At 44.9% G+C, this 16,741-nt stretch overlaps 1 protein-coding gene and 1 long non-coding RNA gene across 2 annotated transcripts; one reads left to right on the forward strand and one right to left on the reverse strand.

The window, feature by feature from the left end:
* Nucleotides 1-3,184: 3,184 nt before the first annotated feature.
* LOC125390352 (uncharacterized) lies at nucleotides 3,185-16,712 on the reverse strand. Its single transcript, XR_015734685.1, has 2 exons — nucleotides 16,574-16,712; nucleotides 3,185-3,403 (listed from the first exon to the last, which is right to left on the reverse strand). It is a non-coding gene; the product is annotated as an uncharacterized LOC125390352 (long non-coding RNA).
* Chmp1b (charged multivesicular body protein 1B) lies at nucleotides 4,006-5,592 on the forward strand. Its single transcript, XM_048419316.2, has one exon. The coding sequence runs from the start codon at nucleotides 4,132-4,134 to the stop codon at nucleotides 4,729-4,731; it is 600 nt and encodes a 199-aa protein (XP_048275273.1). The 5' UTR covers nucleotides 4,006-4,131; the 3' UTR covers nucleotides 4,732-5,592.
* Nucleotides 16,713-16,741: the final 29 nt, after the last annotated feature.

Consider the following 16,741-nt stretch of genomic DNA (forward strand, 5'->3'; position numbering starts at 1 on the left):
GGAAATGTGTGGGAAATGTTCAGTTTGGGGATGAAACACATTGGAAAGAGATTGAGGTTGTAAACCAGCAGACAAGAGAGTGAAGACAAAACACTGTAACTGTTGAAAGAGTTTATTACACAGAGAGAAACTGAGTAGTGTCTTGAGGGCAAGACCCTACCCATGGGGCACTCTAATCCAGGGTATAAAACATCTATGGCAGACAAATGCGTGGGGCATCTTTTCTTCAGTTCAGCTGGGAAGGCACTTGGTCATTGCAACCGTGGTCCGAGAGGTCTCGAGGCTAGCAGCAGAACTTGGAGTCATCGACACAGCATTTTTTTTTTGGTTTTGTAAAACCCATGGGGCCATGAAGGTTTCCATCAAGGGTTCAGGAAGCCACTGAGGCCAGGTTATGTGCAGCAGGTTGGAGGCCCTGCACGGAACTCCTAAGTGAGTGTTGTGCAAAGCTGTGAAGGGGAAGCCTAAATTGAAATGGCGACCTCCAGGATACTAAAATGTGACCCACCTGTGAGGAAAGTGCCAGCTGCCTCTTTCAAGGAAAGGTACAAGGTTCAAGGAATGGAACCTGAGTACTACTGAGTACTACTGCTAGCTGGCTGGTTGGGTGGCTGACACCTAGTGTCCTCCTCTCCTGTTCTCTTGCTCCTTCTTCCTCTTTCTCCCAGATTTCTCCTTCTCTTTATCCTCTCTGCCTGCCAGTCCCACCTATCCTTGCTCCTGCCTAGCGATTGGCCATTCAGCTCTTTATTAGACCATCAGGTGTTCTAGACAGGCAAAGAATCACAGCTTCACAGAGTTAAACAAATGCTGCATAAACAGAAGCAACCCATCTTTACACCATTCAGAAAAGTGTTCCACAGCATAAACAAAAGTAACACAGCTTCAGATAATATCTACAACACAAGTCTAAAACAGACCCTGCGGACACCTCTCAGATGTGTAAAGGACGGGGAAGGCTTCCAGATGTGTTGGATGCAGGTGTGGATAAGAGCTCCTCAGAGATGGCTCCTCGGGCTCTGACTCTAGGTGGACAGATGTGTATGAAAATGGGAACGGGGGCTGAGGCCAGTCTCTAAAGAGTCCCCAAATGGTCTTACAAGTTATCCTGTGCCGAGGAGCCAGCTATGTGAGAGTCTCAGGAACAGAATAAAGATTTGCTGCAGTAACAGGTGCCGAGGAGGTAGAAGTTTTAGATCATGTTGAGTTACAGGGAAGAGAAAAAGCCATGGAAGAGAAAAAGCAGGTCATGGGGTACTACATTCATTACTCAGGGAGAGGAAAGTACCTGCCAGGGACAAAGTCAGCCTTCCTGTGTCAAGATGCTGTAGATAGTACATGGTTCCTGACTCCACCCACGCTGAGAAGTGGCCTAGCTGGAGTTCACTAAGTGTAGGGTCTTTCAGTGGCTGTTCCCCACCTTCCATCAGCCTTGCAATTGCTGACATTCCTCAGTCTTCTCAAGGGAACAGCTGCTCCGCTGACTTATTTTTCTAGGATAAGTAATGATCATTTGTTTTGTTACTGTTGTGTTTAGGATTTTGAGACAGATTCTCACTGAATAGCCCGGGCTAGCTTAGAACTTCATATCCTCCTGCCTCAAACTTCCAGGTGCTGAGATCTCTTTGCTCTTGTTATCTGTATTGGATTAACTTGCTGCTGCTGCTGCTGCAGGTGTCATGGAATCTGATATTAACATTTAACCAGAATTGTGACTTCTGCCGAGTTACTTAACTCCCATGCCTAGGTTTCCTTGCCTGAAAACTGAGTTATTAATAGTGTCTACGTGTGACGATAAAATGAGTTTATTTATGGAAAGTGCTGAGCAATGCTTAGCAGTTAAACATTTAATGAACAGTGGTAGTCATTAGCTCCGGCTATCAGAGTGTGTCATGGTTGTATTCCAAACCATCCCACCCAATGAGAATCTGTTATGAAGAAAGCAGTAAGACTAGGACATGGATCGGTGTAGAGCGTTTGTCTAGTGTGCATGAAGCCCTAGCTTCCATTCCCAGGTCCATGAAAAAAAAACAAAGAAGGGAGAGAGTGAAAGTGGAGAAGAGGGAGTTAGGGATCATTGACAAAGAACTTGTTTGTAAGCTACAAGAAAGACCAGGGAGGGGAGTAGGTTGAGGGTGAGCAGAAAGGCTCAAGACACCCTCTCTTCTTACTCTCAGTTCATTTATAGATGACATTTCCAAACCGCTTCCTTTGAGGAAGAGCTTTGCTGAGGATGGGAGGTGGTGAGTGCTAAGCTTACTGATTGGAATAATGCCACAGCCCCTCAGCTACATTCCAGTCAATAAAGCTTTCTTAGACACACTACCTATACCCACTGCACAGTGGGACAGCCGAGTAGTGCTCACTACTATCGGGTACTTAATGTCATGACAGATGAGGACCAGGCATATGTCCTATGCTTTGGCAACCTTGCAGAATTCAACTGTATTACAGTAAGGGGTCCTGGGAAGGCTGGATGGGGGAGAGAACCTCAGTAGGTATAGGCACAAGGAAGGGGTCATTTTTCACCCATCTCTACTTTGGTCCAGTGACACAAATCTTGAGCAATTTCCATTCTTGAGGCTGGTTAGACTTGCACAGCAAGGAAACACGCCCTGCGGAGGAGGGTCGTCTGTGTGTCCCTGTTGCAGAGAACAATAATGTAAGTAAGAGCTGTGTTCTGGCTGGGCACTGGTGACACACACCTTTAATCCTAGCACTCAGGAGGCAGAGGCAGGCAGATCTCTGTGAGTTCGAGGCCAGTCTGGTCTACAGAGCGAGTTCCAGGACAGGCTCCAAAGCTACACAGAGAAACCCTATCTTGAAGAAAAAAAGAAAAAATAATGGAGTTGTGTTCTTGGAAAATGCCCTTGGCATAGGCACTTTAACTGATTGACAATCTATCACCTGAGTGATGGAGGACTCTGGACTAAAATAATCTCTAAACAGAATTTGCTCATATATTCAGTGTCTTCTGCTAGCTCTTGAGGACAGTGGGCCTTCTGCCATCTTGTTATTGCTGTGTGGGAAGAATGTTTGTAAAGGAAAGCTACAGTACACAATGCTGCCATGGAAAGCCTGCATTTATTGTTAAAGTACCTAAAAGGCTTGATGTGTGCCAGTGTGTGGGTCTCCGTGCCTCAAAGCTCCTTAGTATTTATAAAACAGGAGAAAGACAAAATCGTACTAGCAAGCGATGGGACGTTTTAATTGTTCAGAAATAGGAGGCTTTAGGAAGACAACTGCCAGCAGTTCCCCTGTAAACTGAGCAACCAGCCAGGGTTTGGAGTTTGGTCAGGATTGGAGTTCGGTCAGGAAGGAAGCATCTGAACCATGCAGCGATCCCTGGCAAAGACCAAGTTGCAGGTCTTGATATGCGACTTTGTCTTCCTGTTCATGTTCCCTGTACAAAGAGAGGTTTAGTTCAGGGAAATTGTCTTGCTACTCTGCAGGATTTTAGTGCAGCGTTCAAAGACAGGTCCTCCCTAGCAGGAGCCAGGATATATAAATAAATAAATATATATTTTTAATATTTATTATGTAAACAATATTCTGTCTGTATGCCTGCAGGCCAGAAGAGGGCACCAGACCTCATTAACACCAGACCCCATTACAGAGGTTGTGAGCCACTGGGAATTGAACTCAGGACCTTCGGAAGAGTAAGCAGTGCTCTTAACCTCTGGGCCATCTCTCCAGCCCCACCAGGATATTTTTTACATGCAGGTCTGGACCTATCCGGTCTTCTTCGGTAGCTACACTTCCCACAAAAATAAAAAGTGCCTGTGGGCAACTGTTTTAGGAATTTGCTCCTAGTTTTGCTGCCTTAGAAACTAAGCGGAAATTCGCCAAAGAGGCAGCCAGGTAAACACCAGCAGTGAAGCCGCGGGGGCCTAGGTAGGCGGAGCCTGGCGCTGTCCGTCACTCGGGCACCGCCCTCCGGCACCGCCCTCTATTGGCCCGGTTTTTCTCCCGCGGACCCCACCCGGCGCCGGTTTGACGTCACTGTCTGCGCCGCTCGCGGTAGTTACAGGAAGTGAGACCAAAACAAAGGAGCGCCTACTGGGAGCGGACCTCTTTGAGCCGGTATCCCTGCTTCTTCACCCCGGCCCACGCCACAGAAGCCGCACGACCATGTCCAACATGGAGAAACATCTGTTCAACTTGAAGTTCGCGGCCAAAGAACTGAACAGGAGTTCCAAAAAATGCGACAAGGAGGAAAAGGCCGAAAAAGCCAAAATTAAAAAGGCCATTCAGAAGGGCAACATGGAAGTTGCGAGGATACACGCCGAAAATGCCATCCGCCAGAAGAACCAAGCGGTGAATTTCTTGAGAATGAGTGCGCGGGTGGATGCGGTGGCTGCCAGAGTCCAAACTGCGGTGACGATGGGCAAAGTAACCAAGTCCATGGCCGGTGTGGTTAAGTCGATGGATGCGACGTTGAAGACCATGAATCTGGAGAAGATCTCTGCCTTGATGGACAAATTCGAGCACCAGTTTGAGACCCTGGACGTGCAGACGCAACAAATGGAAGACACGATGAGCAGTACGACGACGCTGACCACTCCCCAGAACCAAGTGGATATGCTGCTCCAGGAAATGGCAGACGAGGCGGGCCTCGACCTCAACATGGAGCTGCCCCAGGGCCAGACCGGTTCCGTGGGAACGAGCGTGGCTTCGGCTGAGCAGGACGAACTGTCCCAGAGACTGGCCCGCCTTCGGGATCAAGTCTGACCGCAGAACCAGCCCGAGGTTTCCTTTGACGCCCTCTCTGTTTAGAGAGGTGCCCTAGAATTGGGCCAGAATACCGAAGGCTCTTCTTTCGAAAAACCTTTGGATATATAGCCCTCTCCAGATAGGATAAGAAATTCCAGTTTTCCTCCACTTCTAACTGGATTTTAAAGTTCTTTATAGCTTATGATGATGTGTATTTTTTTATAGCTGCCTTCTAACAGGACCGGTTAATTTGCTCTATATGAATCTAGAAAAATCGGCAGAACTCTAGTCCTCATGTGTTCCGTTATCACATAGAATTATCAGATTGAAGTTTGTTTTTAGTTTGGTTGATGATATATCGACCGACAAGTGGTACAAAAACTTAAATGAGGAGGATTGGGTACTTAGTTTACTTACAAATCTGTAAACACTGTTCAACTTATTTGATAAAAAATACTTTGTATTTCATTTGGTTTTGCTACCGAAGAACAACTACAATTGATTAATTTATTCTCATAGCTTATATTAAAATTACCTTAGAAGATTTTTACAAAATGCTCATTTTACATTCTGTTAGTTCATGTAATAATAGAGTTTGAGTAACTGGGGAAAATGCCAATAATTGATTACCAGGAGAAATTAAATTTGTTCATTATATCCTATTTACCGTAAATTCTTAAGGCTTAACATTTGATAATTTCTAGTTGCTTTCTAATGAAGATCAACCCTTTATAGACTTCTTATCAAAATAATGTTCATCAACATGGCAGTCCTATTACATGCCTAACATTGCCAAAGAACTGCTGCTTTGTCCAGGTAAATCCTGGAACTGTGTTTTGTTTTATTTAATAGCCAAAAATATAAACATTTTTGTTCTAATTATTTGTATTTGTTTGTATTTTGTCTTAAACAACTCTTTTAAAACCTAAAAAAGCATAAGTTAATGCGATGGATCTGCCAAGCTTAAATGTACATTTAGCCAGCTAAAAGTCTAGGATGAAGGAATGAGCTGGCATTAGAAAGAATAGAGACTAGAAGCCACCACCACCTGCCGCCTCCTTTTATCCTCTGGTATAAAAGCAAAGCTACTCCCACTTTCTCCTGGCCTCCAAACACGGAGAACAACTTGTGTTTGTTTGGCACATATATTAACTTAAGTTAATTACAAAAAAAACTTGCAAAGTTTGTCTTATTTAAATTCCCCTTATTCTGGAGGTTTTTTTTTTTTTTCCATTAAGAGAGAATTCCAGTGTTTCAGACAAAATAGAGCCTCTACAAAATTCTTTGGAACATCCATTGTTACAGTGTGGTTTCCCATGTGAATGAGTGCTTAATGAAAACAAAGTGCAAGTGTGCACAGATGAGTGCTGAGACTCTGAGTGAAGGAGTGAGTGAGTGTGTGTGTGTGTGTGTGTGTGTGCATATGTACCCTTTATTTTTGGTAAGTCTGCTTCATGGGACACCTTAACTGCCCAGTGTCCTCATATGCACAGTTGTGCTGAGTCAGGCATGCATGAATACAACCTGTGTTTTAGTCCTTTAGTCTGGAAAACCTCCATTCATTATAATTTTAAAAAATAACTTCTCCTTGGTAAATTGAAGACCCTTTTATACTGAAAATATTTTGATCAAAATATATTTTGTGAAATTGAACAATACTATCTATGCTTAAACTTTCTTAAAATGTGTTCATTTCATACTATATGAATGTACATTTTTATGAATCATAAACATTATTTTCAAAAACTCTCCAGGCCCATGAATTATTTCCACACTTTTAGAATTGATGTAGTTTTAATTTTTAAATCTTGAAAACTGGGTAAATATATTTTAAATGGCATATTATTACAATTGAGTATGGATCTCAGCATAGAATATATGCTTAGCATTCATGAGACCCTAGGTTAGATCCCAGCACCACAAAATGGATGTGGGGCAGGAGAACTCAGAAGTAAATTTGGTTCAGAGAGCATGGCATTTTACCAAAGTTGACCTCAATCCTAAATTCTTATCTTGGTACCTTGGCATTTTTTTTTTTTAATATTCCTGGAAGCCTTGATATTCTTACTCTGAATGTTTCTTCATGTATACAATTTTTTTCTAAGCTGGATTTTAGAATTGGGGGGGGGGAGAAAAACAGATAGACTGATGTACACACTAGCTCTCTGCAATTAGTTTAGTTTAGTACAGGGCCCCAGTTGTGTGTAATCAGAACATTCTAACCAGAACTGCTCTTCTTACTGCCTTTGAACTGGAGGTGAGGGAAGGACACGTGTAAGTAAGCCAGTCTGGTCTGGTGACATTATTAATCCAATCAGTTCGTAATCACTAATGAAGGATTTTTCTGCAATACATACAACATCTTCTGGGGGGCGTTTGCTGTCAAAACTACCAGAAAAAAATCTATAAAGCGGGAGACATTAAGCAAAGTGGTGATGCGTCTTTTCCTTTCTTTTCTTTCTTCCACTGCCTGTTCTAGTAAGCCATCTGCCCAGTTTCCCCAATGTTCATTTTCTACAATTACACTGTCAGGCCAATAGGGAACAGGACCAGACAGATAGGTCATACAGCAGGATCCTAGGAGTGTCTCAGAGATTCATGACATAGCATGTATGTGGCAGAACTCAGAGTTCCCTGGTGACCCAATGTAGGGAGCCGAGGCCAGAGCCCCAGGACTCTCTTACCACAGGGATATTTTTACTCATCAGTAAGTACCGTGATTCGGAGGAAAATCTCTTCTTTCCCTCAGCAGTTAGAGCTTCCTCTTTTTATTTTTTTCCACAAAGAAATTATTTAGAATGTGAATGGATGACAGAAAGCTGATGCTTCTCCTCAGGTCCAGCAAGCTAATGACAAGGGACACCCCACAACCTCTCCTTGGCTATCCTTGTCCCCACTTCTTGATCATCTTCATGGCCACCAACTTCTGAGTTATACTAGTAAGAACAGTCCTGCCAGCATTCACACCTTCAGCTGTAGCAGGAAAAACTGGAAAATAGCAAAGCCAGTGGGGGTGGAGTGGGTGGAGCGAATTGTTTGTTTTATGTGCTGGGGTTTAAACCCAGAGCCTCCAACATACTACATGAGCATTTATCATTGAGCTAACTCTGCAGGTCCCCTTCCTTTTATTTTTATTTTTATCTTTTTATTTCTTTTTTGGGATAGAATCTCACTAAGTTTCCAAGCTGGCCTTGAACCCATTTGTAGCTCAGGCAACCCTTGAACTTGTAATTCCTCTGCCACAACCTCCTTAGTAACTGAGATTACAAACGTACAGTACCAGGCTCGTGTCCACTACTAAGGGGGCTTAGTGTCCACAACACAAGTGGTTTTATACAGTTGGAGTTTTCTGTGGCTTTTGTGGAAGCCTGAGGAGACCAAAGGTCAGAAAGTTTGGGACGTGTTTTTAGTTCATTCGACATTATTGTGCCTCTAACTCAAATGAGGGTCCCACCTAGTTGTAAATCAGAGTTCTGCCCTCTCAAGGCTACTGTCAACAGCTGTGGCTAGTTGGCCACCCTCGGGCTCCTGAAACGTCCCACTTAGGGAGACTGTTCCGACTTTGGAAAAGCTTTCTAAAACCTCTGTCCGTTAGGCAAAGTCCAAGCTTGAAGAAGTGCTTCTGCAGGTTGCTTGGAGCTAGGTCAGGGGTCAAAGCTGCGCGGAATTTGGAAACCGCCTTGGGGAGCAGAGTGGGGAGACTGAGGTGCCTTTGCCTCTTCGTTAGCCTCTCAGTCTCACAACTTGGATAGGCTGCAGGAAGGTCCCCCCCACTTCCCTCCCACTATTTCCTCTGGAAGGCAGTGTTTAATTACATCTCTCAGGAACCTCATAGGTACTTTTTGTCAGCCATATTTCACTCTTTCTACTTGTATAATCATCATCCAAGTATACGCACCCACCTGCTCCACCCTGTGTGAACCCTGTGTTAAATTGGTTGTTTCCTAAGTTAACTGACTCTTGCCAGCAGCTTCATATTTAATGTTTAGCTCCTTCCAGCCCTTCCTGTTAGGGACCTTGCTCATTGCTTCTTTCACATGAAGGAGGAATGAATGTGTGTTTCTTCCAAGGATGTTTCCTAAGGACAGCACTGAGTGCCAGGGACCCCAGAGTCTCCAAGATTAAGATCCTTGCTCTGCATCCTGCACTTAGACAGAAAAGATATAAATAACACCAGTATGTGGCAAGCCTGGAAAGCCAGGCCTCATGGAGGTGGCGGGTCTGAAACAGGGTCTCACCTCTGAGAACAGGAGGAAGTGGCCTGTTACTTAAGAAACAGGACGGATCAGGACGACGTGTTGACTCACCTGCCACACCCTAAGCAGGTCTGCTCATTCTGCCCTTGAGCTTCCTCTGAGAGCTGCTCGGCCTGTGCTGATGAGATCTGCAGACACTCTGCCTCACCTACACACAAGCACGGGCATCCTTTCACACCCTCACACCATTGTTCACACACTGTTTTTCTCACAAACACATGCAAACATAAATACAACATACAGTCACACTCATGCACACCTGCTGACTTTCATACACATATTTTTGTTCTTGGGAACGTTGTTGCTTTCTGGTTTTGTATTAACACTGCAGCTCCTTTTCCTACCAGCTTGGTCAGGGATGGGGCTTCATCCCCCTCCCAGTTTCAAAACAGCCACTTCTAACCTTCCAGGACTGGGGAAGAGGGAAGAGGGAAGGAAAGCAGAGGTGAAAGAACAGAATATTAAAGTCAAACAGAATGGAGGCCTTGGTCTCCCCTTGAGACAGACACCTAGCAGCACTTAGCCTGCCCCCACTGTCTGCTAGTAAATGCCCTTACCCTGAGCATTCACAACCCCTGGAGGCCTGGGGCTTGAACCACATGGAGGTTCTCTCTCCTCTCTATTCCCTGGAGATTGAAGTTCCTCTTTCTTCTCTGGGTATCTGTCCCTATGGCTGACCCAAAGAGCTTAAAATGATCCTTCAGTATGAGGCTCATGAAGGTTCTGGGGGGAGTCAATGGTTTGGGAAAGGTAGAGACATCTTCTCTCCTGTAAATGACCCTTTACCCATGTTCTTGTAAGCAACACTGATTAAATTCATTGAGTCACACACACACACACACACACACACACACACACACACACACACACACACACACATGAAACCAGAAGGGACTAGTTGGAAGGAAGAGTGGCATCGGGAGGAGGGAAAGTAATAGGAGAAGGGAACGGGAACGTGCTCAAAGTAGATTCTATAAAAGTATGAAAATATCATAGCATATAATTAATATGCTAATATAAACATATCCCACGGTGTAACTTGGGCTCTCTAACATCAGGAAAACGCCTCAAAGGGAACCTACATAGGTGTGATGATGTGATTATAAAACAGGAGAAACGTTGATCATCTTCTAGAGTGACTGATTCATAAACAGCATAATGACAGCTGCCCAGGACAGGGTGACGTCAGCTTGTGAAACTGTAGCTTTCCCGTGCCCTTGGGAGCATATCAACTGTGGTCGTGGTGAGAGCAGAACTATGCAAGGAAGTGACAGCAGCCCTACTAAAGTAGCTTCCAGCCCTGAGGTCCCTGACTTATGAATGAGAGTTAAGCTACCAACCGACCCATCCCAGTAGAGACTTCCAGGTGTAGCCACAGAACATAGGCAAGACTTTGTCCCTGAACACTGTGTACTGAGGTTTGACTGTCATATAACAGCAAGATGTGGGTGTGAATCACTTCTTAAAAGTCTTGAGAGGTGCCAGGTGGTGGTGGTGCACGGCTTTAATTCCAGCACTTGAGAGACAGAGGCAGGTGAATCTCTGTGAGTTTCAGCCTGGTCTACAGATTGAGTTCCAGGACAGCCAAGGCTACACAGAAAAACCCTGTCTCGAATAACCAAGAAAAGTCTTGAGGGGCATGCAAACATGGTTACTGTGTGAAGAGCCAAATTGATTTAACAGTGGAGGTTTTCTCCATCTGCATTTTAATTACTTTTTTTTTTCATTAGAGCTTCTTATTTCTCAGTGACCACACTTATGCCAGGCACACCTTTCTTCTCTCTTCTTGCCCCAGGACCTCCTCAGATGCAGAGTGCTGACTTCGGGAATCTTTGAGACACGACTCCAAGTGGACAAAGTGAACTTTCAGTGAGTACATTGCTAAGAGTCTCCTGTGACAGGGACAGTGGTGGAGGCCCAGTCTGGTGCCAGCCTCTGGCCAGAATGGGAGCCATAAGGCCTTGAGGCTCCAGGGGCTGGAACTGGGACTCAGGGCAGGCTATGTGAGGCTGGACTCCAGCGAGGGCACTGAGAAGCTCACCCACAAGGAGACACAGCTCCAGGAAAGGGGAGCACTGAGCAGGAGGGAGGGAGATAGAGGCCAGGGTCCATCTGATGCGCGGCAGAGAAACTCAGCCTGAAAACTGTGTGGGCACTTGAGCCAGACAACTGGAGAGCCTGAGGGAGGGTTGTATCATCTGCCTGAATGTAGGTGACAAAGTCCTCCTGTCAGGCACCGGTGACTAAAGGGCTGTGGACAGAGCTGGAGCAGAAGGAAGCCCCACACTTCCCCAGGGGAGGCAGTCTTCTGAAGCTGAGACACGTTCTCAGAGGATCTGCCCCAGCACAGACTTAGCATGCACCTGGTACAAGGTGTGCTATGAACTAGGAACCACGGCATCTATTAGGTACCTACTATATGTCCCTAGACACCGTGTCTGCAGCTTTCTGCCTTGCTCTTAACTCCTGCATCCACAGTGCAGCATGAAAGAGGAAGAAGTGAAGTTGGGGAGAGGCCGCATGCCATGCAGCTCAAAGACAAGGGCCCAGACCCAGAGGGGCCTCATGAGCAACCGACCATTATGACAACAAGAGAGAAGGGTAAAGTCATGTGCCCCTTTCCCCAGGTCCCCTGAATAACCAGCCCCTCTGTTTCTCCTCCACAGCATGTTTGATGTTGGCGGCCAGAGGGATGAGAGAAGAAAATGGACCCAGTGCTTTAATGGTGATTTGCATGTTCTGTAGAGGGCTGGGTGCTGACTCCCACCACTGTGTCTAGCTGTGTTTTCATCAAACTCTAATCTCTATGTAAAGTGTAACATAGTAAACGTAACATGTGAAGTAAAGAGCCATGGTCCTTCCTTAAATGTGAACCTCATGGAGAATTTAATCACCCCATATTTCCAGTTAGCTTTTGGCAGCAATGCCCAGTTGTATATATAACCTATATTCACGTCATTCTAGACACGATCCCCAAATGACAGTGCCTAGGACCTGAGCAGTCATAATCCCAGAGAAGCCAGCCTTGTCTATCTAAAGTGCTTCCCTTTCCCTCTGCCCAACTCAGATGTCACTGCCATCATCTATGTGGCAGCCTGCAGTAGCTACAACATGGTGATCCGGGAGGACAACAACACCAACAGACTGAGGGAGTCGCTGGACCTGTTTGAAAGCATCTGGAATAACAGGTGATAAATACAACCCACCACTGGATCGCAGATCTTTTTATTATAAATACATCCAGAAGATTACAAATGCTTTCATTGTTGTTGGTTTTGTTGTTAAAAGTAGCCACTTTAACCAAGTGTGTCTGCATACACCTGTGCTCCTAACATTAGGAAGGCTAAATCAAGAGGAGCTGAGTTCAAGGCCAGTCTCGGCTATATAGCTAGACCTCATAGACAAAAAAATGTGAGGGCAAGGAGATGGTTCATTGGGTGAAGAGCATGACATACAAGCATAAGGACTTGAATTCAGATCTCCAGCACCCACCCACCCACCCAAAACCTGAACATCACCTTGAGCACCTGTAACCTAAAAGCAGGGAGGCAGAGGCAAGCAGATCCCCAGGACTCACCGGCCAACCAGCCTAGCCAAAATGGCCAACTCCAGGCTCAAGAAAGAGACCCTGCCTGTACAGGATGATTTTGAGAAAAAAATTATATATCAGCCTCTGGCTTCCACTAGTTGCCACACACACACATGTAAATCCTCAACTTTAATAAGCCTTTCATCCTGTCTGATAGACATACTTAACATGGGGACTCTTCTTTGATGGAGCTCTTATAGGTGGTTGGTTAGGGCTTTTTAAATCTGCCATAAAAGTCTCAGGTTATATCAGAATTCAAAGTTTTGTTTGCTTGCTTTGACCTGGCATCTCCCTATATTACCCGAGCTGGCCTTAAACTTTCAATCCTCTGGCCTCAGTCTCCTGAGGGTTACTAGGATTACAGGTATTTGCCACTGTGCCTGATTGACTGTTTGTTTGTTTTAAGAACCCAGTTTAGAATGCTCACGGATAACTAGATGGTCCCTACAATCCCTACAGCTCAAAGCCATAGCACAGGCATAGGATACTCCCAGAATCCCAAGGGGCAGAAGTGATTATGTCAGGAAGGAATGTTCAACATACACCCCATTGCCGACTCATGCAGTTAAAAACCAGGTTCTCATAAAGTTTTCAGGAAAATCCATCCCTAGGGAGTATGAAAAATAAAAGTAGACCTTGAATATTATTCATATGAGTCTAGAGAGATGGCTACGTGGCTAAGAGTACTGGCTACTCTTCAGCAGGACCATGGAAGATTTCTATACTCACATGGCAACCAACATGGCTGCCAGATGGCAACCTGGTAATCCTGGTCATTGTAACTCCAGTCCCAGGGGATCTGACATCCTCTTCTGGCCTCAGCGAGTACCGGACATGCACATGGTGCACTGATAATTCATGCAGACAAAACATTGATACACATGCAATAAATCTTATTTAAGAATTTAAAGTTTGTATTGTTGAATAAGTATCTCTCTGTCAAGTGTTCAACTACCATCCTCCTTTATGGTTTCAGAGTTAATGGGAAAGAAATAGGGCCAGGAAACGCCAGGTGTGAAGAATGAGCATTCTTCGGAATGGTTGTCAGTGAGCACACACAGCAAAGCATCCACCTTGTTGCAAATTGGGAAGAAGACTAAAAGTTCCCAGCTGAGCAGGAGAACCTTCATAAATTCCAGGCTAGAAGACCCTCTCATTGAACAGGGAGTGGATGGATCAGCACAAGGGATATAGCTCAGTCAGAGGTAGAGTGTATGCCTGGGCACAAAGCCCTAGGTCTGATCCCCAATACTGAATCAAAAATTATAGTCTTGACTTTATAAATATGCATGAGAAACTGTCTCAGTTTAAAACATCCACTCTATGCGCCCCCAAAGCACTAGGGTATGGGATGAGCAGCCCTATCCAAAATGCTCAGGACCACAAGTGTTGATCTTAGGATTTTTTGAATTTTGGAATATTTGCTTATCTGGGAGATGTGACTCTATTTCATTAAAGACAAAACTCACTGAATATTGGAATACATTTCTATGTACCTAAAATACATAACCTGAGGGATTTGATTGACCTGTAGCATGAAGATATTGTGGAAGTTTCTATCTGTAGTATGAAGTCAGTACATGAAGGTTAGCAAATATGGGATATTTGAGATTTTATTTATTCAGAATAGGGATGCTTAGTTGCTATTCAAATGTGCTACTTGGGATTTCCCTTGTAAATGGTTCAGAGGTTGATTTTCTGTTAAAGATGGGCCATGTAAGGAAGGGCTGTGGGAGAACAGCAAAACGGCAGTGGGACACTGCATGATGGTGTGGTCATAGCTAACACAGATGACCCTGAATTCCCGATCCTCTCACTGTCACCTCCCAAGTGCTGGGATTGCAACAACGCATGACCACACATGGCCACTGATTTTCCTTTGTGTGTGGTGCATGCAGACGAGTGTGCAGGTGCACACACTTTCAGAAGCCAGAGCAAGACGGCCAGTGTCTTTCCTTACCACTCTCCTTGCTTTCTGAGCAGGGTCTCTTACTGAGGCAGAACCTTCTCATTTTAGCTTGCCGGTGAGGTCCGCCTGTCCTAGCCCCCAATGCTGGAGTTACAAGTACACACATATCTGGATTTTTAAATTTTATTTATTTATTTATTATTTATTACTGTGCTGGGGATTTGAACTTAGGCCTCATGCTTTCACAGCAAGCACTGCTGTCTCCTGAGCCTCTCCCTAGCCCCTCTCTCTTCCTCTTGGTCAAGAGTAAAGTGTGTCCTTTACGGCTAAGTTGAGGTTGGATCTTGTTACTGGTTCACAATTCCATGGAGGAAAATGACCTAGTTTTAGACTGAAACTCAGACACAACTTTTTCTTCCCACTTCAGTAAATAAGGTCAGTTCATCTTTCCACACTCCTTTCACTGTTATTATTGCCACGCCCTCAGCCTCTGATTCACAGAAGGCGGGAGAAGGTTCTTGACTCGTCATCAGCCCACAAGGAGGGGGTTGTGTCCACTTAGCTGGATTTCCACATTCCCTGGCCGTCACCTTGACCATCTTACTGGTCTCTTTGTCACAAAAGGTAGCATATTTATAAAGTCTGGAATCCGGGCATCTATCTGGGGACTTGCTCCTGCTACAAAGTGTCCATGCAGCCTCTGGCTTCAGTGTTAAGTGTGGTTCCTGTATTTCTGTTTCTCTAAATCTCCCCCTAAAGACAAATTCCAAAATTTGCTATGAAGCCAAACCTCATAAATCCTGTCATTTGCTTGTAAATACTTCAGTAATCTTCTCTGATAGGGACCTTAGGAAAACAGGGCTAAAAGCAGACTGCAGGGGAGCACACATCGGGTTCAACAGTTTGAGGCCGATGATGCAGTCCGAGGATGAACTAAGAAGAAAGGCACTGTCTCACCAAAACCAAAAAGACACGATCAAGAAAGCATTCTTTAGAAAGATAATTAATAATTATCAAATGTCGTTTAACATTCAGCCTATGTTTATATTTCCCAATTTGTTCACAAATATCAAAAAAAAAAAAAGAAAGAAAGAAAAAAAAAAGAAAAAAGCCTGATTGGAGACCTCAGGATTGCTCTGTGGATGAAGGCACTTTGTAACCAAGTCTGATGATCTGAGTTTGATCCTTGGTGACCATATGGTGGAAGAAGGGAACCTCTGGTAAGTTGCGCTCTGCTTCCTTTTGCACCAATGGTGTGAGTAGGTGCACTGGGGCGGGGAAATAGGTAAATGTAATGAAGTTTCTTTGTATCAAGTCAAATCATCAAATAAGGCCCACAAACTACATTTTGCTAACTTGTATCTCAAGAAGTCTCCTTCTGACAGCAATCCCTCTGACCCTGCTCCCCCCCACCCCGCGCGCCTTTTTATTTTCTGGTGGCCTTTACAATTTTTATTTAAATTAAGAAAAAGCCTTTTCAAGACAGGATGCTTAGTGCCAGGCCAGGAATCTGCTGCCTTAGCCTCCCTGAGAGCTGAGACTCTGGAGTGTTCCACCACGCCCAAAGGCATGACGTCTACTTTTGAATCAAGTTTGTTTATAGTCTTCAGGAGCTTTGCTTTCTGGTTCCGGCTCATGGCTTCCTGGTGTGTTATCTACCCAGCATGCTCTTTCGGCTCCATCGCCATTATTTTTTAAGCCCTTTCTTTGCTGGATTTAGCCCCCCTAGCACACCCCTGGATTTCTATGGCATTACATCAGTACGGAAATGCCTTACTTTCGTGATGTTAAAGTTGCTCACCTGAGCAGAGTTGGAAAGACTTATAGTCTTTTTTTTAGTAGACAGCGACCATTTCCTGCATGCTTAAGGCAGCCCAGGCACTCTGCAAACCATACTCAGATTTGCGGAACGCAACAGCGTTTGTTGGCTGGAAGTCAGAGCATAGTTTCGCACTTAATGTGCTTCTTGAATCATGGGTTAAAGACCCCGGTGCTGTTTTACAGGCTTAATCTAAGAATTATCTAAAATAGTGGATGTGCGAGTACCCAAAGTTCAAGATGCGACGTTTTGTTGTCACTAAAAAGAAATAGGACCCCACAACAAACCTTTGGCTGGCTCATTTACACACGACGCCTTCCGGAGTATTTTTGCAAAAGCACTTTGCCGGGCTCCGCGAAGGCAAAAGACTGAAGACATAATCGCTCGAAGAAGCCGGCCGGAAGGACTCTCGTGGCTTCCTGCATTGATTCCTTAGACAGTGTCACCTCGGGCTG

This window comes from Myodes glareolus, chromosome 13, assembly GCF_982192425.1.
Source record: "Myodes glareolus chromosome 13, mMyoGla1.1, whole genome shotgun sequence".
Lineage (NCBI taxonomy): Eukaryota > Metazoa > Chordata > Mammalia > Rodentia > Cricetidae > Myodes > Myodes glareolus.

Bases quoted from the DNA above. Each gene is read 5' to 3' on its own strand.
- Chmp1b (XM_048419316.2), top strand. From the start codon at position 4,132: ATGTCCAACATGGAGAAACATCTGTTCAACTTGAAGTTCGCGGCCAAA.